The following is a 17281-nucleotide window of genomic DNA, read 5'->3' as shown; positions in this document are numbered from 1 at the left end:
TTTGCAATGAAACCCATTGCTGCTGAGCCCGGCGCGGATGCCGCGTAGGTATTCCAGTCTTCTGTACATTAAGAGCATCTCAGCGAGTGGCAAATTTTGCCCACCCCTGGGGAGACTTTTCAGCACCAGCGGGCTCAACCCTCAGCTCCCCACCCCTTGCTGTGTCCATCAGGCCAGCTTAGAAGAAAAAACACTGGTGTCACTGCAACGGAGGGAGCCAACTGTCACTCCCGCGATGCCTCGCCTGCTCGGCACGCCAAGCCAGGCGATGCTCAACTGTTGCTGTACCTTGCTGGCTCTCCTCCATTTCCAAGCCTTGCTCTGTTCCATCCTCACTTCCCCGGGCTTCAGCTCCCGAGCGGCGGTGGCACCGCCGAGCCGGCAGCATCTGCCAAGCCGGAGGAGGTGCGGAGCGCCCGGCAAAAGCGTAGGTGAGATGTTGCTCCCTGCACGCCACGCTGCTGCCTGTCCCGCACACCCTGACACCGGCCCTGTACGGCTCGCTAACGAGAATAAACCCATTTGCACTGATTGCGTTCATTAGATGCAAGCCCATTAGATTTCCAGCACGCAGTGGGAAGAGGAGAAGCACAACCCGTCTTTGCAGCTCCTGGGGATGCCTTTGCCCTGGGGGACTCGCTGCAGGAGGGGACGGACCCACCAGGGAAGGGGAAGATGCCCAAACCCCAGGTGAAACAGGATGGGTTAGGAAGGGCAAGGGTTGTCCTGAGGGCGATGAAGGCAGGAGAGGTGGAGGAAGGGTGGAGAGCCCCATCCTGCTGCTGCTGGCATGGGACTGTGCTGGCCACTGGCTGTGTATGCACCCATGCAGGGGTTTCACTTGCCTCCATCGCTGGTCACCCTTGCTGGGGTGGACAACGTGTGGCACTGGCACGTACCCTCAGATGGCCACACACCCCGGGGATGGTCCCAAGCTCCTTTTAACCACACCGGAGCCTTGGTGTCTTTACTGCTCGCTTGCATGTCACCACTCGCACACATCTTGGCGACACGCTGAAGCGCTCCTGGGCTCCGGCTTTGACCGGCGAAGGAGGCAGAGCTGGTTCCCTGCCTGCTGCAGGCAGGGCGAGGAGCCCCTGCCCTCGGTTAAACCCCTCCAGGAACGAGCCGGAGGAGATACGGTGAATGGGAGAGGAATGGTCCCAAAGGAGGAGGGAGGCAGAAGCCCCCCCCCAGTTCTCCCTGGGGTTCGGGGCGGCTGCGGGGGGGTTTGGCTCAGCCCCGTGCCACCCTGCCATCACAGCGCCGCTGCCAGCTGGAGCGCTGGGAAGGGCTGGCACGGAGAGAAATGTCAGGATGAATATTGCATCGGCTCCGTCGCGCTGTCAGCACCATGTCTGCAAAGTGCCACCCAAGCCGGGGAGGGATGGGGGGAACGGGGGTGGTCTTGCTCCCAACCCGGGCTCATCGCCTTCTCCAGGCAAAACCACCCCAAAAAAAACCCTTAACCAGGCATCCATCACCTGCCGCCGGCACCGCGCAGAGCCCTGGTGCAAGATGCCACCAGAGCAGAAACTTTTCCTGCCCATAAACCCCTCGGAGATGACTAAAATGTATCTGGCAGCAAGAACCCGATGACAAATGGCAGCCGCAGCAGCGTTTGCATGGCAAATGGTTTAATTGCAAGCTGCACATGGCACGGAAAGGAGAGGGGGCTCAGGCTGGGCTCCCCTGCCCAGAAACCCCCTTCGCTGCTGAGCCTGCTCCGGGCTGGGGCGGATCTGTGGGAAACCGGGATGATTCACGCATGGTTTGAAGCCTATAAAAACTCTAAACTCTGGAGAGCAAACGCCACGCATGCACCCAGAAGGGAAAACAACTGCCACTTCTCCGGTGGGTTGGTTTTTTCTCCTCCGGAAAGGTCAGCTCTGCTCTTGCCTAACTTCGTGAGGGCATCTGCACCGCCACGCTGCGGTGAGTGCGGTGTTAAAAAGAGAGTTAAATAATAGAGTGAGTGGGGTGGGAACACAAAGCCCCCGAAGCCGACAGCAAAGCCCCCCTCGCTCGCCCGGCTGCGACCCCTTGCTCCCGCAGCCCTCGCTGCGGCCCCAGGGCATGGCTCAGCGCGGCGGCTGGGGACAGGCGCCCCGAGCAATGTCCTCGGGGCCACCAGGCCCCGTGGTGCTGCTTGTGGGGGGCACAGTGGGCCCCAGAGCCAGCCCCCTGGGCCACCAGAGCGTGCCCAGGGGCTGGGGTGCCCACCCCATCCCACCCCATCCCACTCCATCCCATCCCATCCCGTCCTGTCCCATCCTGTCCCAGCGTCTGGGGCAGTGGGCTGCCCCCCCCCCCCCCCCCGCCAAGGCCCTTCTGCTCCCCAGGCGGTGCCAGGGGGATGTGGGGCAGATGGGGGGTGGCAGAGGGGCACGGGGGGGCCCGCACCCCCTGGCCACACATGCAGCTCTGGGCAGTGCTGTGGGGCTGCCCCAGTGCTCCCCAGTACAGCACAGTGCTCCCCAGTGCTCCTCAGTACAGCTCACTGCTTCTCAGTGCTCCCCAGTACAGCCCAGTCCTCCCCAGTACAGCCCACTGCTCTCCAGTACAGCCCACTGCTCTCCGGTACAGCTCAGTGGTCCCCAGTCCTCCCCAGTACAGCCCAGTGCTCCACAGCCCTCTCCAGTACAACCCAGTGCCCTCCAGTGCTCCCCAGTGTTCCCCAGCACAGCTCAGTCCTCCCCAGTACAACCCATTGCTGTCCAGTTCAGCCCAGTGCTCCCCCATACAGCTCAGTGCTGCCCAGTGCTCTCCAGTACAGCTCAGTGCTCCCCAGTACAGGCCAGTTATCCCCAGTGCTCCCCAGTACAGCCCAGCACTTCCCAGTACAGCTCAATGCTTCCCAGTGCTGCCCAGTACAACCCAGTGCTCCCCAGTACAGCTCAGCGCTCCCCAGTGCTCCCCAGTACAGCCCAGTGCTGCCCAGTCCAGCTCAGTGCTCCCCAGTACAGCCCAGTGTTCCCCAGTGCTGCCCAGTCCTCCCCAGTACAGCCCAGTTATCTGCAGTACAGGCCAGTGCTGCCCAGGCCTCCCCAGTACAGGCCAGTTATCCCCAGTGCTCCTCAGTACAGCCCAGCACTTCCCAGTACAGCTCAATGCTTCCCAGTGCTCCCCAGTACAGCCCAGTGCTGCCCAGTACAGCCAGGGGCCTGCACACGGACCCCAGCCCGCCCGAGGCCCCGCCCCCGCCGCAAGCCCCGCCCCTGTCGCTGTCCGCCCGCCGCCGTGTCAATAAAGCTGGACGAAGGGCCTCTTCCCCTCCCGGCAGTCCCTTCCACCCTCTGATTGGTAGTAGAGGCTGCCGCTCGGCGTGCGCCGGCCAATGGGCGGGCAGAGAGTGGGGCAGGGGGTGTTCCTTCCCGTCTGGCCCGTCGGCTCGGCCTGAGCGGGGCGAGCGGCTGGGCCCGCCCGTCAGCGGAGGCGCCGCCGCCGGCACCGGCGCCATGTTCCGCCGCAAGCTCTCGGCGCTCGACTACCACAACCCCGCCGGCTTCAACTGCAGGGGTGAGGGGCTGCGGCGGGGCTCCGCGGGGCCGCTGCGCGGCGGCTTCCCCACCCCCATCCCCGCCTTCCCGCCGCTCTCCTCACGCACCGGAGGCCTTGCCCCCCCCTCCTCCGGGCCTTTCTCCCCTTCCCCTCGCCTCAGCGCTTCGGAAACCTCCCGCTCTCACCCCCGCGGTGTCCCCGTGTCTCCCGGGCGAGGAGGGCAGGTTGAGGCCAGAAGGGTCCTGAGCCTTGAGCCTTGGTGCAGCTCTCTGGGCTCGAAGTTTTAGCTGGAGCACGGTATTTGGGCTTGGCAGTGCTGGGGTAACGGTTGGGCTTGACGATCTTAGAGGTGTTTTCTAACCTAAATGATTCTGTTTAGGGAAGATGCCGAGTTTCCACCAGGAAAACCAGGCCTCGCAGGCATTGCCGCGGTCGTGTGCGGTTGGTTTGGTTTCGTTGGCTCTTTGAGCGTTGTCTAGGAGCAGAGTGAGAGCGGAGATGCTCTCCGGGGCTGGACAGTGTCACTGCTGTTCTGGGCCCCCTCCCGCGAAGAGCCTTGGCTGAGGGACAGGAGTCACGCCTGCCGCAGAAACACCCTCAGCTGCCGTGCTGACCTGCCTTGAGCCTGGGGTGTTCTGGACACGAAGTGAGGCGGAGACAGTGTGGTGAATAAGAGGAGCCTAGTGACATAACTAGATCTATTTTGTAATGCACCAATACATATCAACGCTTATATGCTTGATTTTTGTAACACTTAACCTTTTTCTTCCTTGAAAGGGCCCTGTAACAAATGTATATATCCAGTGTGACTAATTATAAGCTTCAGGTCACCTGCTTAATAGCTTATCTTCCCTTCAGTGCTTCTGGAAGACTCGCTTCTCTTTCAAGAGATGTTGTCTACTGGCATCTTCTTGTGTTGTGGGTCTTAAGTTCCTTATGGTTAACATTCCTTTTTTTCCCCTCCTTTAAGGTTCATTTTGTCAGTGTCGAAGTTTTAAAAGGGCTTACTGAAAGCTTTCCTTTGCGTGTGTTGTGACTGCTTCTCTGTTTCTTCCAACACGTTGGATAGAAGTAGGGCACTAACAGAAGCAGAAGTATAATTTGTGTCCCTGATGGAGAAAACGCTGTGCTCACCCCGCTCTGAGATGCAGGAGGATATTAAATTCATTAACTAGGGATATTAAAGCTCATCCAATGCCACCACATCTCACAGTCGGTTTTTGAGGGGCCGGTGATACCCCAGAGCTGTGATCTGCTGTGTCCAGAAGTGAATTCTGTCACTGAAGCGCAGCTGCAGCCTAATTGCTTTGTCTGGTACAAATATCTTTGTTTGGACCGCAGTCTTTTATTGTGGAATTCCAGCTCCCAAATAATGAGATGTTGGGTCAACAACCCAGAAAAGTTGAGTCAACAGCGAAGGAAGAAAATGTCTTTGCACAGTCACGAGTTGTGTGTGTTGCTCTTAGGAAGAGACGGGGGGGTTACTGCTACATGTAACATATTTATCCAGATAACAGGGTTAGGAACTGAATTTCTCTATCATTGTTTCACCTTTCCTTCTTTGCTTAATAAATTATAACTATATTCCAAATAAAAACAATCTGTTGGGTGGTGCCTTTTAGTGTAGGCAGTCAACCATAGGCAATCGAAAGTGACTTGAAAAATGAAAAGCACTCCGTGTTGAGTGTTGGTCAGAGCTTATCCTGGAATACATGGGTTTAGTGGTAGAGGTGTCTTCATGGTAAAATATGAAAGCGCTCAGGGGCACCAGTATTTGTATGAATTGGGTTAAAACTGAAGGGCTTGGTTTTGCCCTTAAGATATTGGTTAATTCTTGCTTTGTTTACTTCTCCTGACAGATGAAACGGAATTCAGAAATTTTATTGTCTGGCTCGAAGACCAGAAAATCAGACATTACAAGATTGAAGACCGAGGGAATTTAAGAAACATACATAGTGATGACTGGCCCAAATCATTTGAAAAGGTATTTTGTTGCTTCAAACACAATTTTAAATGATAAAGATGTCTTATATAAATGATGATTAATAGCTGCTGTAGTTGTTGAATCTAAATTACTCTGAATATTTGTCCTGTCTCTGAACTTTTACATTTCTAGGAATTTAAATGTGTTGTTGAAGCCAAACTGTAGGAGTTATTAAGATGGCAGAACTTTTTGTACACAGTTTTCACTCGGCTGTGTTTTTGCAATAGGTGGTATCCATCCAGGTTTCTTGCCTGATTTCATTCAGCTCTTGAAGTAGAAAGAAAACTGACGACAAATAAACAGCTTTTTCTGCATTAATGATTCTTACGTACCGAAAGGCAAATGGATTAGGCTAACACACTCGTAGGCTTTGTGTGTGGAAGAAAGCTACTGCAGCTCTTGTGATTTCAGATAGATGGTTTTCCACTGCTGGCGCAAAGCATGGCAAGCAGCCATCGTTTTGTGAGTGAGCTCCTGTGTGCTCGTGAGCGTTTTGAGTCACCACAGGGCTGTTGAGCTTTCCCTCTTGGTTCCCGTTTCCTTTCTGTCAAAACAGCCCTGCGAGGAGCTGAAAATGCTGCTCCGTAATGCTCAGTGCCCATTCATCTCACTTTTTCCCCCCCGCCCTGGAACCGCTTGCCTTGCTCGCTGCCCAGGAGGACTGGAGTTGCAGCGCTCATGCTTTGCAGGAGGGAGCCTAAAGCATTCTAATATCATGTACATAAATGTATGTGATCTTAGAATTACTGGCAGCTGGTGCTGTTGCGGTATTGCTGATATCTTTCTTAGCTTGGCCAGACTGTCCTTCTCTGCATGCCTGCCAGGGGAGCCCTGCCTGCTAGTGCTCTCCAGCCCCTGGTGCCCTTTCCCTCCATGCTGCTGCTGCCGGAGAAGAGGCTGCGTGGCACTCCTCTCCCTCCAGCAAAGGGGCACAGCAGAATGTCACTGTGGCCTGGGCTTTGGGAGTCTTGGCAGCAGGTCAGGCTGGGTCCTGTCTTCTGGCTTCAGAATTGCAGAAACAGTGTCCCGGCAACGTTTTGCCCTCTCTTGTACACAGCCCTTAAGAAGAGGAAAATTACTCCTCCTGCCCCTCAGAATCCTCTGATACCGGTATTGGGAAAGCCTTAGATAGCATTATTCCTCCTTCCTGCTTTCGATGGGAAGTTTTTGCTGTAATTTGTTCTCCGTCCTTCCCCTTTGCCTTGCCTCCACTTACTGTGTAAAATGAACAGAGAGCAAAGAAAGGGGAATGTTGGTTTCTCTGGTTGCAGTCTGACAAAGACTAACATTCATTAAAAAGCGGTGCCATAACTAAATGGCAGACTCGAGTTAGCGGTGGATTGGAAAGCTCTAAAATGTCTCCGGTGGATCAGATGCCACAGCAGGACATTTCACAATGATGCTTCTTGTTAATAATTATCTTCTAACAGCTGTAAGGTCTGTGGGAAAGTGACTTTACAAAACAGTTCTGTGCTCCTCGCTAATTCATACAGGTCAATCGCATCTATTTGTTTTCTTCTCTTTCTGCTCCGCAGTATATGAAAGATGTAAACTGTCCTTTCAAAATGCAAGAACGACAAGAAACAGTGGACTGGCTCCTCGGCTTAGCGGTTAGGCTCGAGTATGGAGATAATGGTATGGGTGAATATATTTAATATTTCAAAATGGTAGGGAAATGTGTTTGTCTATTTAATTTTATGAAGTAGTCATCAAATTAAGACGTCAAAAGTATATATTGTTTTCTTTAAAAATAAAAATGTAATTTCATCTGCTTGGTTTTGCACCATATTCAGATGTGAACTGTGTCTCTTCAGCTCCCGTGGGACAGGGCAGTAGCGTGCTTGCATTTATTACTTTATTTCTGGGTATAGCAAATCCCGTTGTATATATTTTTACCCTCCTCCCTGTGGGATTGCCTTTATGAGAACTTACTCTAAAGTGTATTAAATGCATCTTCTTTAGTACTACATTTATTCAAATAAGTTATTCTTAGAGCCTTTTTCACAGGGAGTAGATCCTGAACCCTTGGGAACTAGGGCAAGGTTATGAAAAAGTTAAGTTAAATCTCAACAGTCAGCAGCAGTTTCATTTCCTTATAGTGGAGTGCGGATACAAATGTAATTACTGGTAGCAAATGTAATAATAGCCAAAGTACTGTTTTCCATTACCTTTAATTCCTGCAGGGCTGAGCTCTGCCCGAGACAAGGATGGGATATAAATGCCTGTAATCTGTAGAGCTGGTTCTCAGTCCCTCGTGCTGGAAAAAGTGAGCTGCCTGTGACTCAAGGGTTCATGAAGATGGAGGAGACAGGAGGTTCCCTCCTCTAAAGGCTTGAAAAACCCCTGTGTGCGTTGCAGATGAACGTTGCAGCAAAGCCTTCACTGGAAATGTTTTACTTGCTGATCAGAACCAACTTCAGTCTGTCGTTCTTGAGCCCTACCTATGCTGCTGATTGAGGCAAAGGGCCAATGCTAGTTGAATTGATGGATTTTAAAAGTAGTGGAACTGTAAGGTGCAGCTTGTTCAGCCTTCTGGGATGAAGACTGTAGGAAGAGCTTTAATCAAGAGCATAATGCCCTACATAAGTGTGGAGCATGCTCTGATGCTGCTCGTGGGTAGCACAGACGCTCTCTGCAGATGGGAGCTGTTAGGGTCGCTCACTAGAACGGCAGCCTTTGGGGACCTTAGCAGGGAGCTCAGACATCAGCGTGTAAGCCCAGGAGGCTCTTGGCAATTACCACACCCCAAAACTACAGCTATCGCAAACTACAGCTTGGCGCTAAACTTTTAACTAGTTATTTTTGTCGTTGGCTCTAATGTTGTTCCTATTTGCTTCTTAATTTAACAGCTGACAAGTATAAGGATTCTACCCCTGATGGTGCTAAAAATACTGACAATACAGCAAAAAATGCAGAGCCACTGATTAACTTGGATGGTAAGTGTGCAGCAGCCTACGGTACAGACGCATCATGCGTGAATATGTTCCGTGGCCTGTGTGATGTTCTTTGGATTTTAAGTTGTTGCAGTACTGTGATAGGTATAACTTTTTAAAGCCCCATTTAAAGCTTTAGAAATGCAGGGTTTGTATATTCTTTTACTGTTGGCTCTGTGAACAGTGTTTTGAGAGTGACTGTGAGTTATTTGCATTTGCGTTCCTACTAAAGGAAAGAGGAACTGCTCCATGTGAATCCCAGGTGTCTGGATGTGCGCTGATGCAGATCTTTTCCTGTTGGGGAAAAAGGGGAAGGGCAGAGGGGGGACTCTTTCCCGGCAGAATGAGGAGCCCAGAGACTTGATCAGACAGGAGTAAGCTGGGAGGGTGATGAGGAAGCAGCTGAAGGGTATTTACCTTAACAGCTTTGCAGAGAACTCTAGAAGACATGAGTACTTACCGTGGGTTAGGGTGAAATAGCAAGATACCTTTTGACTACAGACTCTAACATATCTTAAAAAAAGAAATAAAAGCTAAGGAAACATGGTGGCGGACTTTTTACTTCAATACTGTCACGTATTACATGCTGGCTCAGTCTTCCCCAGCTGTACCTCTCTCATAATCATTGTAATTTTTTTGACTGCTAGGCACATTCACAATAAATGGAAGTGGTGGAAAATAGCTACTAAAATTAGCCCTAAATCCCCCAAGTCTTCTCCCATTCCTCCTTCTACAAAAAGACAGCTAGGAATTGGTCCTGCCCTCACCCAGCAGGCACAGTTCTGCTCTGCAGTGATAGAAAGATTTATGAAAGAGAAGACCTTCATGGAATTGGCTTTATTTTCAAAGACTTAACACTGGTTTCCTGTGCGGGAGGATGTAGGCAATGCGTTTGGCATTGAAAACAAAGCTCTTTGTGCTTGGATGATGTTCTGAACCTGGCTACGAAGCCTAGTGCCCCCTTTGATTGCTTTGTAGCCAGCCTAAGTGGTTGCTCACAGCTGTGTACCCATGGCCTTGCCCATCCTTGAGGGCAATCCTATACCAGGGAGTCAGGAAGCCAATTCTGTCTTTTGGAGCTAGTTAAACTAGTGTATATTTTTAACAATTATGATTATTTTTACAGTGAATAATCCTGATTTCAAGGCTGGCGTGATGGCTTTAGCTAATCTGCTTCAGATTCAGCGACATGATGATTACTTGGTAATGCTTAAGGTGAGTTTCACAGTTTTCAAACCTCCTTTCTTCCTTCTTTTCCCCAGTGGCTGGTAGGTGTATAACAGCTTGTGGTGCACAGGCACTGATAACTATGACTTTTTAGGCACAAATAGAAAGTAAACCTCATCCTCTGTCTTTTAAAGCAGATAAGAACACAGAATATAAATCATGGACGTTAATGCAAGGATAATTATCTTGGTAAACAGTTCAATGGTAGCCGAGTTCCTGGAATTCCAACACTGGGAACTGTTGTTCAGGGTTTGAAGTGCTCTAGGTTAGCTGAAGTACTGCTTTACGTGTTTTTAATGAACCTCAGAAATATTGAGGAACACACTCAAAGGAGAAGATTGTATTCTAGTGCTAGAAATCAAAAGAGAAACTTGAAAAACGTAGAGGCTAAGCGATGCAAAGGATGTTTTAAAACAAACAGCCTGGGGAGGAATGACAGTTAAAAGCTACCTCCTCCTGACTTTTGGTCCTATGAACTGTTTACTCCTTGTTGTTACTGACGTCAGTTTAATTTAGTCTTGACAACTAATCCTGGCTTCTAAATGCAGTAAATAGGCTAATTAATTTTCTAAAGCATCTTTTTTTATGACTTTGAGAACATTTGTGACTTAGTGGTGGAACTCTGTAGTTACCTGTAAGTTTTGGGTTGAACCTGTACTGTATTCTTTAGGTATTGTATTTACTGAGACTGTAGCAATCCTGAGTTGCTACTTGGTCATGTCATATTATGGAAATAAGCTTAGTTTTGTTTGGCACCAAAATAAACTCATTTCACTGAAAAAACAATAAGATCCATTCATTGCAGTAGCTATGATATTTGCTAAACTTACTTGGAAGAAACTAAAGGCCGTGGGTATTTTAAGTTTCTGTAGTGTGTGTCAGTCTATAACAGGTATATTTGAACAGTATTATCCTGTTAGCCTGGTTTCCTAAGGAATTAACGGCTTGCAGTTATCCCATCAACCATTTTCTCATTCTCTCCAGTATGGTATCCTCCTTTGCCTCTCCAAAATAGCCTTTGAACCTGTCACTGATCTTTAAAGAGCGGTGGAGATCTTGGATATCAAATCTCTACCAAAAAAACCCACCCCAAACCCTACAAAAAACAGTGAAAAAAGATACCGGGTAGAGAGAGGAGAGACCTGTGAATGGTGATGTTGAGGATCCGCAGCCTGAGCTCAGCCCTTATAGACAGAGTTCCTTCCAGTTGTCTTATAGGGTTGTCTCGAGGCTAGCAAACTTTATGTGGGTTCACCTAATCTGGTACTAACAACTCAAAAAGAAAGCAGAATGTGTTTTCTGCGTAAATGTATTTACATTTCTGTCGCTATTTCCACACTTCTAGCCTCGCTTTTTTTCAGACGAGGGTAGCTGGACAAAACCACCAGCCTGAATTTTCTTGCTTTTAATTACAGTGAGAACAGATTCCTGCAATGGCAATTTGTGTTACACAAACAACAGCGATGCTATTTTTCAGGGTTTCATGGTATTATAATGTGTCAGTGAAACTCTTAATTCTATGCCACAGTAAGCAGGTTTGCAGCGTGCATGCGGAGGAGTTACGATCCCTATTCAGGCTTGAACACTCCGGAATGGGTGCTTAGGGAAGGCCAAAGGGTGCAAGCATGCCACAGATGTCTGGCCAGACCTTGGTATTTGGAGTCCCATTTTATTAATTTAAATCTGGCAGGTTGATCAGAAAGCTGTAGCACAGTTGGATATCCTTTTTCTAATGCAAAAGGCACTCAAAATGCTCGTACACGAGGTCTGGTTTCACTGCTGGAATCTAAAGTTAAACTCCTCATCAAATCACACTCTTGTCCAGGCTATTCCCTTCAGTTAGAAAGATTTCCAGAAGTATTCAGTGGCAACTTTCTAGTATGATCTCAGCTTTAATCGGGACGAAAACCGGAAGGAATCTTGGGGAAGAAACGCGCAGCAGTAAGACTGCTTCTGTCACATTTGGCTGCTCGTTAGGGAAAGTCTGAGGAATGTGTCTGACAGACCCAGTTCTTTCTAGTGGAAGTCTGCCTGCGTGGTATTCCTTCAGTTATTTTTAGAGGCATTTACAGCTGTAGGTATCAGTAACTGATAGCTCCGATACGATTTCGTGCTATGTACTGGAGCCAGTAAAAACAGATGAGCAGCAGGATTGTTAAAATCAAGGCTGTTCTTGTTCCTGTGTCTAAAAATAATTCCTTTCTGCTCTCAGTCTTTTTAAAACCTGGGTGGGTAGCCTTGCTCCAGGCTTCTCTGCATGCGGAAGACGGTTCAGCACCTACTAAAAGGTGCCGATAGCAGGATTTCCTTCCTGAAGAAGCTGTATCGCTGCAGCGTTAAAGGTGTACGATCTCAGAAAAATAAAAATGGTGCTGCCACTTTGGGATCGCGATCAGCTCGTCCTGAAAATCACAAGCTTTCTTGACTGTTCCTAGTACTTTGCAGTTTCTGGCCCGGGAGTGGCTGAAATTAATAGTGTAATGTCCTTGTCTCTTCTGGTTAAGCTGCCTTCCCACAGCCGAAGAGACTACACCTGTGTAAGACGCTGCTTGCAAGGAATAGTGCTATCTGAAGAGGTTTAAGGTCCAAAAGAGTTTTCCAAACCATCTTTCACAAACCTGTGGGTTTGAGGTTATGCTAGGCTAACGTTGGCTCCTTTCCCCTTGGAATTGCCAAGAAATGCATCAAGATATAAATTAATTACTCTCGCCTTTAAATGTTTTTCCTAGGCAATTCGCATTTTGGTTCAAGAGCGCTTGACACAGGACGCCATAGCGAAGGCCAGTCAGTCCAAGGAGGTTTGTATATACGCTGCATGAGGCTAGTGTTAATTGTTGTTATAAGTGCAGGTGTAAATGTTTGCCATCTCAGTCAAAACCGGTTCTATTTAAATGCTTTACTTAGGAGGGTGGTGGAAACTTGCTTTATCTTCGCCATCCCAATTCGAAAAGACCCAGAGGATTATGGAGAATATACAAAGCTCTTTTTGTTTCAGTTGAATACAAATCTGTGTACCTGCATGACATATCGTGTAAATAGCTGTTCTATCTGCGTATTTGCCGGAGGATTACCCTTCCCGTTCAGTGCAGCAGGCCCGCAGTATGCGAAGAAATGCATGACCTGGCTTTTCCTTGGAATCGGCAGCATTGGCTGCGTAAACAGGTTGAAACATTCCTTGTATGGAGCGCTTTGCTTCCTATGTACACCTCGTCTGTGTTTAAGGAATGGGATGTTGGACATCCAACTCCTCCCTCCCCCTCTTCCCCAAAAAGGGAAATGGTGAAGGAAACTTTTGCACTTAAACCTCAGATTTTGCAGAATTCTTTTCTACCCGCAAGCTGTCTGTTTGTAAGATGTGCCAGGGCATGACTGTGGTTTTCAGATTGGCATTTCTTAAGCGTCCCAGTTCTCCAGCTCTTCTCTGCGGCATTTGGCGCAGCAGCTGCTGGCGCTGGGTCTCGGGCACAGCCGGGGAAGGCAGCCTCTCCTGCCCTGCAGGTGTACGGTTAGAAACGTCCCCGCTAAAGCAACCGGAACTGGTCAAAGAGCGCAAGTCCCTTCGTCTTTTCTGGCAGCTGCTCAGAACAGGCCATGCTTTAGTTATTATCATAACACTGCTTACGGTGTTTGCGAAGTGGCAATTGCAGGTGCTCTGAGTTGCAGTGCAGTAAGTGCCAGAAGCGTTGGAACAGTAAATCAAAGCTTTGGTCTTGTATATCCATCAAACCATTAAAAGAGGAGGAAAATATGAAAGCAGCTGAGACTGCTGTAGTCATTTTAGGTTCTATAACTCATGTTAATAAAAAGCTGCTTTTAGTTGTTGTTTACATAGCTGCACAGCTGACATGCAGGGATCAAGATGGGATTTTCTGTGTGTTTGGCAGAACTAGCTTCTTGGAGGAACAGTGAATTTTTTTCATGACAAAGAATTGTTCACATTCGACAGTTCTTCAAAGTGTCGTCAGGTCTGAGGTTGAACTGTCACTGTGTCAGTGAACGTGATGTACGTCGCTGGGAGCGTGTTCTCATTAGGAACGCTAAATTTCAAGCGGGACGGAGAAAAAGCAGGGGGTTGGGGGCAGGCAAACAGCTTTATCTGTGCCAGCAGTGATCGCCAACATCGTAATGTACCAGATGAATGAAGAAAATCTCTTAAAAGCAGAGGGGGTTGCAGGGTAGGAGAGGAAAAATAAACCTCTGATTTTGGCTGGCTTGTTAATGGCCAAAATACTAGCCGGTGACACTTTGTGTATTAAGCCTTGTCCCTAGAAACAGCTTATAGATGTCCGACTGCTGCATGGCAGACGACTTAATAGACAAAATGTCACGAGTTGCATTCTTGGCAATATCAAGATAGAGTGGGGAGAAGATAAAACAGATACAGAAGTGTCCTCTGACTGAAGGCTATGTCTGAGGACTGTGCTGAGGACGCTTACGCTGCTGCACTTGCGGTTTCAGTGTACCAAATAAAATGAGATTTAGCTTGTTGGGTTGTCAAGGTACAGTTTTCAAGATAAGACATGACTTTTTTTTTTTTAGATTATATTTTGAATGGCTGGTAATTCAATGTACTTGATGTCTAGACAGGATTCAGATTTATACTGACAGACTCGCAGGCTGTCCTGGGCTTTCCTTGCCTGATGACTGTATCCTAGGTAGCATCAAGTACAACAAGTGCCCTTCGGGATCACTTTAAGGATGCTCCCAAAGGCTATACCTGGGGCATGTTTAAAAGCACAACAAAGCAGGTATATTTTTCCCCCTACTCTGAAATCTGGAAACTTCTTTTTCCTCCCGCTCCCAGGAAATCTAGTTTTAACTGTTGACACTTCCAGTTACAGGGGAGATGGCTGCGGCAGTCAGGCCCATTGCCGGTGCTTTGTGCAGCATTTTTTAATTAAATTTTTGAGGAATGAGGCTTAAGTAGTCTGTGTAGTTACCGATTTAAAGGTGCTCTTCATTTCTCTCCCTGTTTGAAGCTGCTGCGCAAATGAGCGTGCGCTCGTTGTAGTCGCAGCAGCAGCGGGTGCCTGTACAGCCCAGCGCCTGCCACGAGACCGGGGAAAGGCCGGTCTGCTGCTCGGCCAAAGACAGCTTCCACCAGCCAAAAAGGAGCTGACGTGCGGGGTGGGGGGAGGAAGGCAGGGTAAGTAATGCCACGCTGTCGGGGTGTCTCCAAAGACCACCTCTGAAGGTGCCCCTGCGGTCACTCGGCGTCGGAGGAGCCTGGAACGGCCCTGGGGAGTTCACCCACAAAGAACCGACGGAACCAATGTTTTGCTGCACGCATGGCTCGGAGAACGTGCTGGAGTGGCAATGCGGTCTCCGCAGCCTTACGTATAAACCCCATTTCTTAAAAAATAAAGAGATGAAGTCTGATGTTGCGAGAATCTGTCTGAAGTGGCGTTAGTGGCATCCCTACCAACAAGCAGGTTAGATTTTAACAATGGAGATGTATTTTTAAGATTGCCGTTGAACGCCCATTTTATTGTGAAGGCCGTGGAAAAGAACCACTTTTTGAAAATGGGGTAACTCTAATGAGTTACAGTCACCATTTTGTATTTAGTGTGTGTTTTGATCAACACAGAATTTTTTTACGCGTATATAAAAGCCTTTAAAAGAAATCCTCACTGTTTAGAAGGTTTACAACCCCATCGTTGTAGAAACTAATGGTATCGAACTCAGATGTTTTTGTCGTGCCAAGTGCGAGGCATTTGGCGACTGTGCCAAGGCAAATGTTGAAAAAAGCCAGCTGAAAGGAGGTAGTAAAAGCAAATTCCAAGATTTGCATTGTTTAAATCTAATTTTCTGTGCATGTTGAAACGTGGTGATTGTTTAGCAGGACCACTTCTCCACAACTGGAGAGAGTAAAGGAAAGAGAGCAATGCTTATAAATGACCACTAATAAAATTTTTCCTTGTACTGTCTTAATAGAGCAAGTGTTTAGAAAACCGAACATTTAGCTTTATTCCGAAGCTTAACACAAGTTCAGTGCTTGAGAAACTCATTTGATTACAGAGGATTTTTACAACTCCTTCCAATGAGCCAGCGCTTTGAAAACCGGCAGCTGTTTGAGGGCAATGGTTTCTACGAAAGCCTAGTTTGTGCGTGCTTTTTGTTTGTCTGGGTGGTGACGTTGCTGGGTTGGGCGTTCTCTCGCGGTGCTGTTGTTAGCCTTTTAAGGATTGAATGTGGGCAGTGTGTATCCAATGGGGTTCGCTTCACAAGTAGGGGGATTATTAAGCACGAAGATTTTCCTTTATTAACGCTCTGGGTTTGACGTTTCAGGACACAAAGGCGCTCGTGTGTAATCGAGCATGATGACTTTTCGCAGTTGTCACATGTGTCTGTCTAAGCAAAACTCAAGTGTCCTCTCCTCCAGAGTTACCTGCTGTAGTACTCGATTTTATCTTCCAAACATGCAAAACGACATTTCTAATTATATTTGAACATGCTTTTTCTTTTTAAAGGGTTTGCCTGTTGCTTTAGAAAAGCACATTCTTGGTTTTGACACAGGAGGTAAGCAGTTCTCTTAATGTTACTTTTAAATAGTGATGTTTGCCTTTGAACAAAGTATATTACTGTCAAATATGTAGATAATACGTACAGTAAAAAAGCCTGTAGTGGAAAAAATTGCTCCCTCCCAGCTTGTTATTTACGAGCACTCCTGAGCATTTTGTTTTGGAACAGAAAAGCATAAATCTTAGCTGTGGAATATGTTGTTGCAGAGTAATGTTTAAATAACAGCTTTTAATGGCAGCCACGTTTGCAAGCGGAAGGAATGCATCTCCGTCCTGTTGTCTTGTAAATCTTGCTCCTACCAGCAGAGGACCTCTCTGCTTCTTCCCTGTCTTCCAGCTGCATAATTTACCTAAAATCTAATCGGAGGCAGTGCAAGTTGGCATGACCCGATAGATTATTTTGTAAACAACAGCCAGATGACCTGGGACTCCACTAGTCTGGCTTGGCTTTTGCCCCACGTACACCTAAATTACGACTCGGAATGCTTCGTACCGACCCGACGTGGCTGTGGATTACCGCGAGGGCTGCAGGGAGCTGCGCGAGGTTTTGCAGAGCACCCTGTCCCTCTCTAGCAGCAGGGGAAGCTCGTTCCCTATTTCAAGTACAAAAAACCACAAGCATGAATGAAGTGCGGAGCGTTGCCTTAGATTAAGCTTTTCTTAAGACCTTCCTGTCAGATGAAAATGCTTGATACGACTTCTCTTTCTGCATCTCGCCCAGATGCTGTTCTCAATGAAGCTGCCCAAATTCTCCGACTGCTGCATATAGAGGAGCTCCGAGAGCTGCAGACAAAAATTAACGAAGCGATCGTAGCAGTTCAGGCGATTATCGCTGATCCCAAGACGGACCACAGACTGGGGAAAGTCGGGAGATGAACAGATAAAAGCTTTTAGGCTCTTGTGTACTTAGTACAATTAGGAACTATGCACAAGGCTGTACACCTCTGGCATGCAGTTTGAAATCATATTATTTTACTGTTTTGGAAGAAAACAGGAAATTGAATTCTGACTTCTAATGAATTATCGTTTTTCTTTAAATAAATGAAGCTGGGGAAAATGGACAAATTGTTCTGATTAGCTCTGAGTTGGCAAATACGACTTTTTCATTGTGTTTG

At 48.1% G+C, this 17281-nt stretch overlaps 1 protein-coding gene across 2 annotated transcripts; it reads left to right on the top strand.

The window, feature by feature from the left end:
* The first annotated feature begins 3279 nt into the window (after positions 1-3279).
* RTRAF (RNA transcription, translation and transport factor) lies at positions 3280-17175 on the top strand. Of its 2 annotated transcripts, XM_087746864.1 has the most exons (8): positions 3286-3519; positions 5361-5485; positions 7021-7120; positions 8335-8421; positions 9545-9633; positions 12375-12443; positions 16116-16164; positions 16888-17175. In XM_087746864.1, exons 1-8 carry the CDS (start codon positions 3459-3461, stop codon positions 17040-17042), a joined length of 735 nt encoding a protein of 244 aa, XP_087602990.1. In that variant the 5' UTR covers positions 3286-3458; the 3' UTR covers positions 17043-17175. The 2 variants fall into 2 exon arrangements, with proteins under 2 accessions (XP_087602991.1, XP_087602990.1); XM_087746865.1 differs by lacking the exon at positions 12375-12443 and having other exon boundaries at positions 3280-3519.
* Positions 17176-17281: the final 106 nt, after the last annotated feature.

The sequence above is a fragment of the Nipponia nippon genome, unplaced genomic scaffold (assembly GCF_047370975.1).
Source record: "Nipponia nippon isolate SJK-2023a ecotype South Korea unplaced genomic scaffold, ASM4737097v1 scaffold_11, whole genome shotgun sequence".
In the NCBI taxonomy this organism is placed as follows: domain Eukaryota; kingdom Metazoa; phylum Chordata; class Aves; order Pelecaniformes; family Threskiornithidae; genus Nipponia; species Nipponia nippon.
Note: the sequence above shows the minus strand (reverse complement) of the source record. Positions and strands in the feature narration are given on the sequence as shown.

Coding starts and splice junctions, on each gene's coding strand:
- RTRAF (XM_087746864.1), top strand. CDS start 3,459: ATGTTCCGCCGCAAGCTCTCGGCGCTCGACTACCACAACCCCGCCGGC. Junction 8,422..9,544: donor GCCACTGATTAACTTGGATG/GTAAGTGTGCAG, acceptor TTATTTTTACAG/TGAATAATCCTGATTTCAAG. Junction 16,165..16,887: donor TCTTGGTTTTGACACAGGAG/GTAAGCAGTTCT, acceptor CATCTCGCCCAG/ATGCTGTTCTCAATGAAGCT.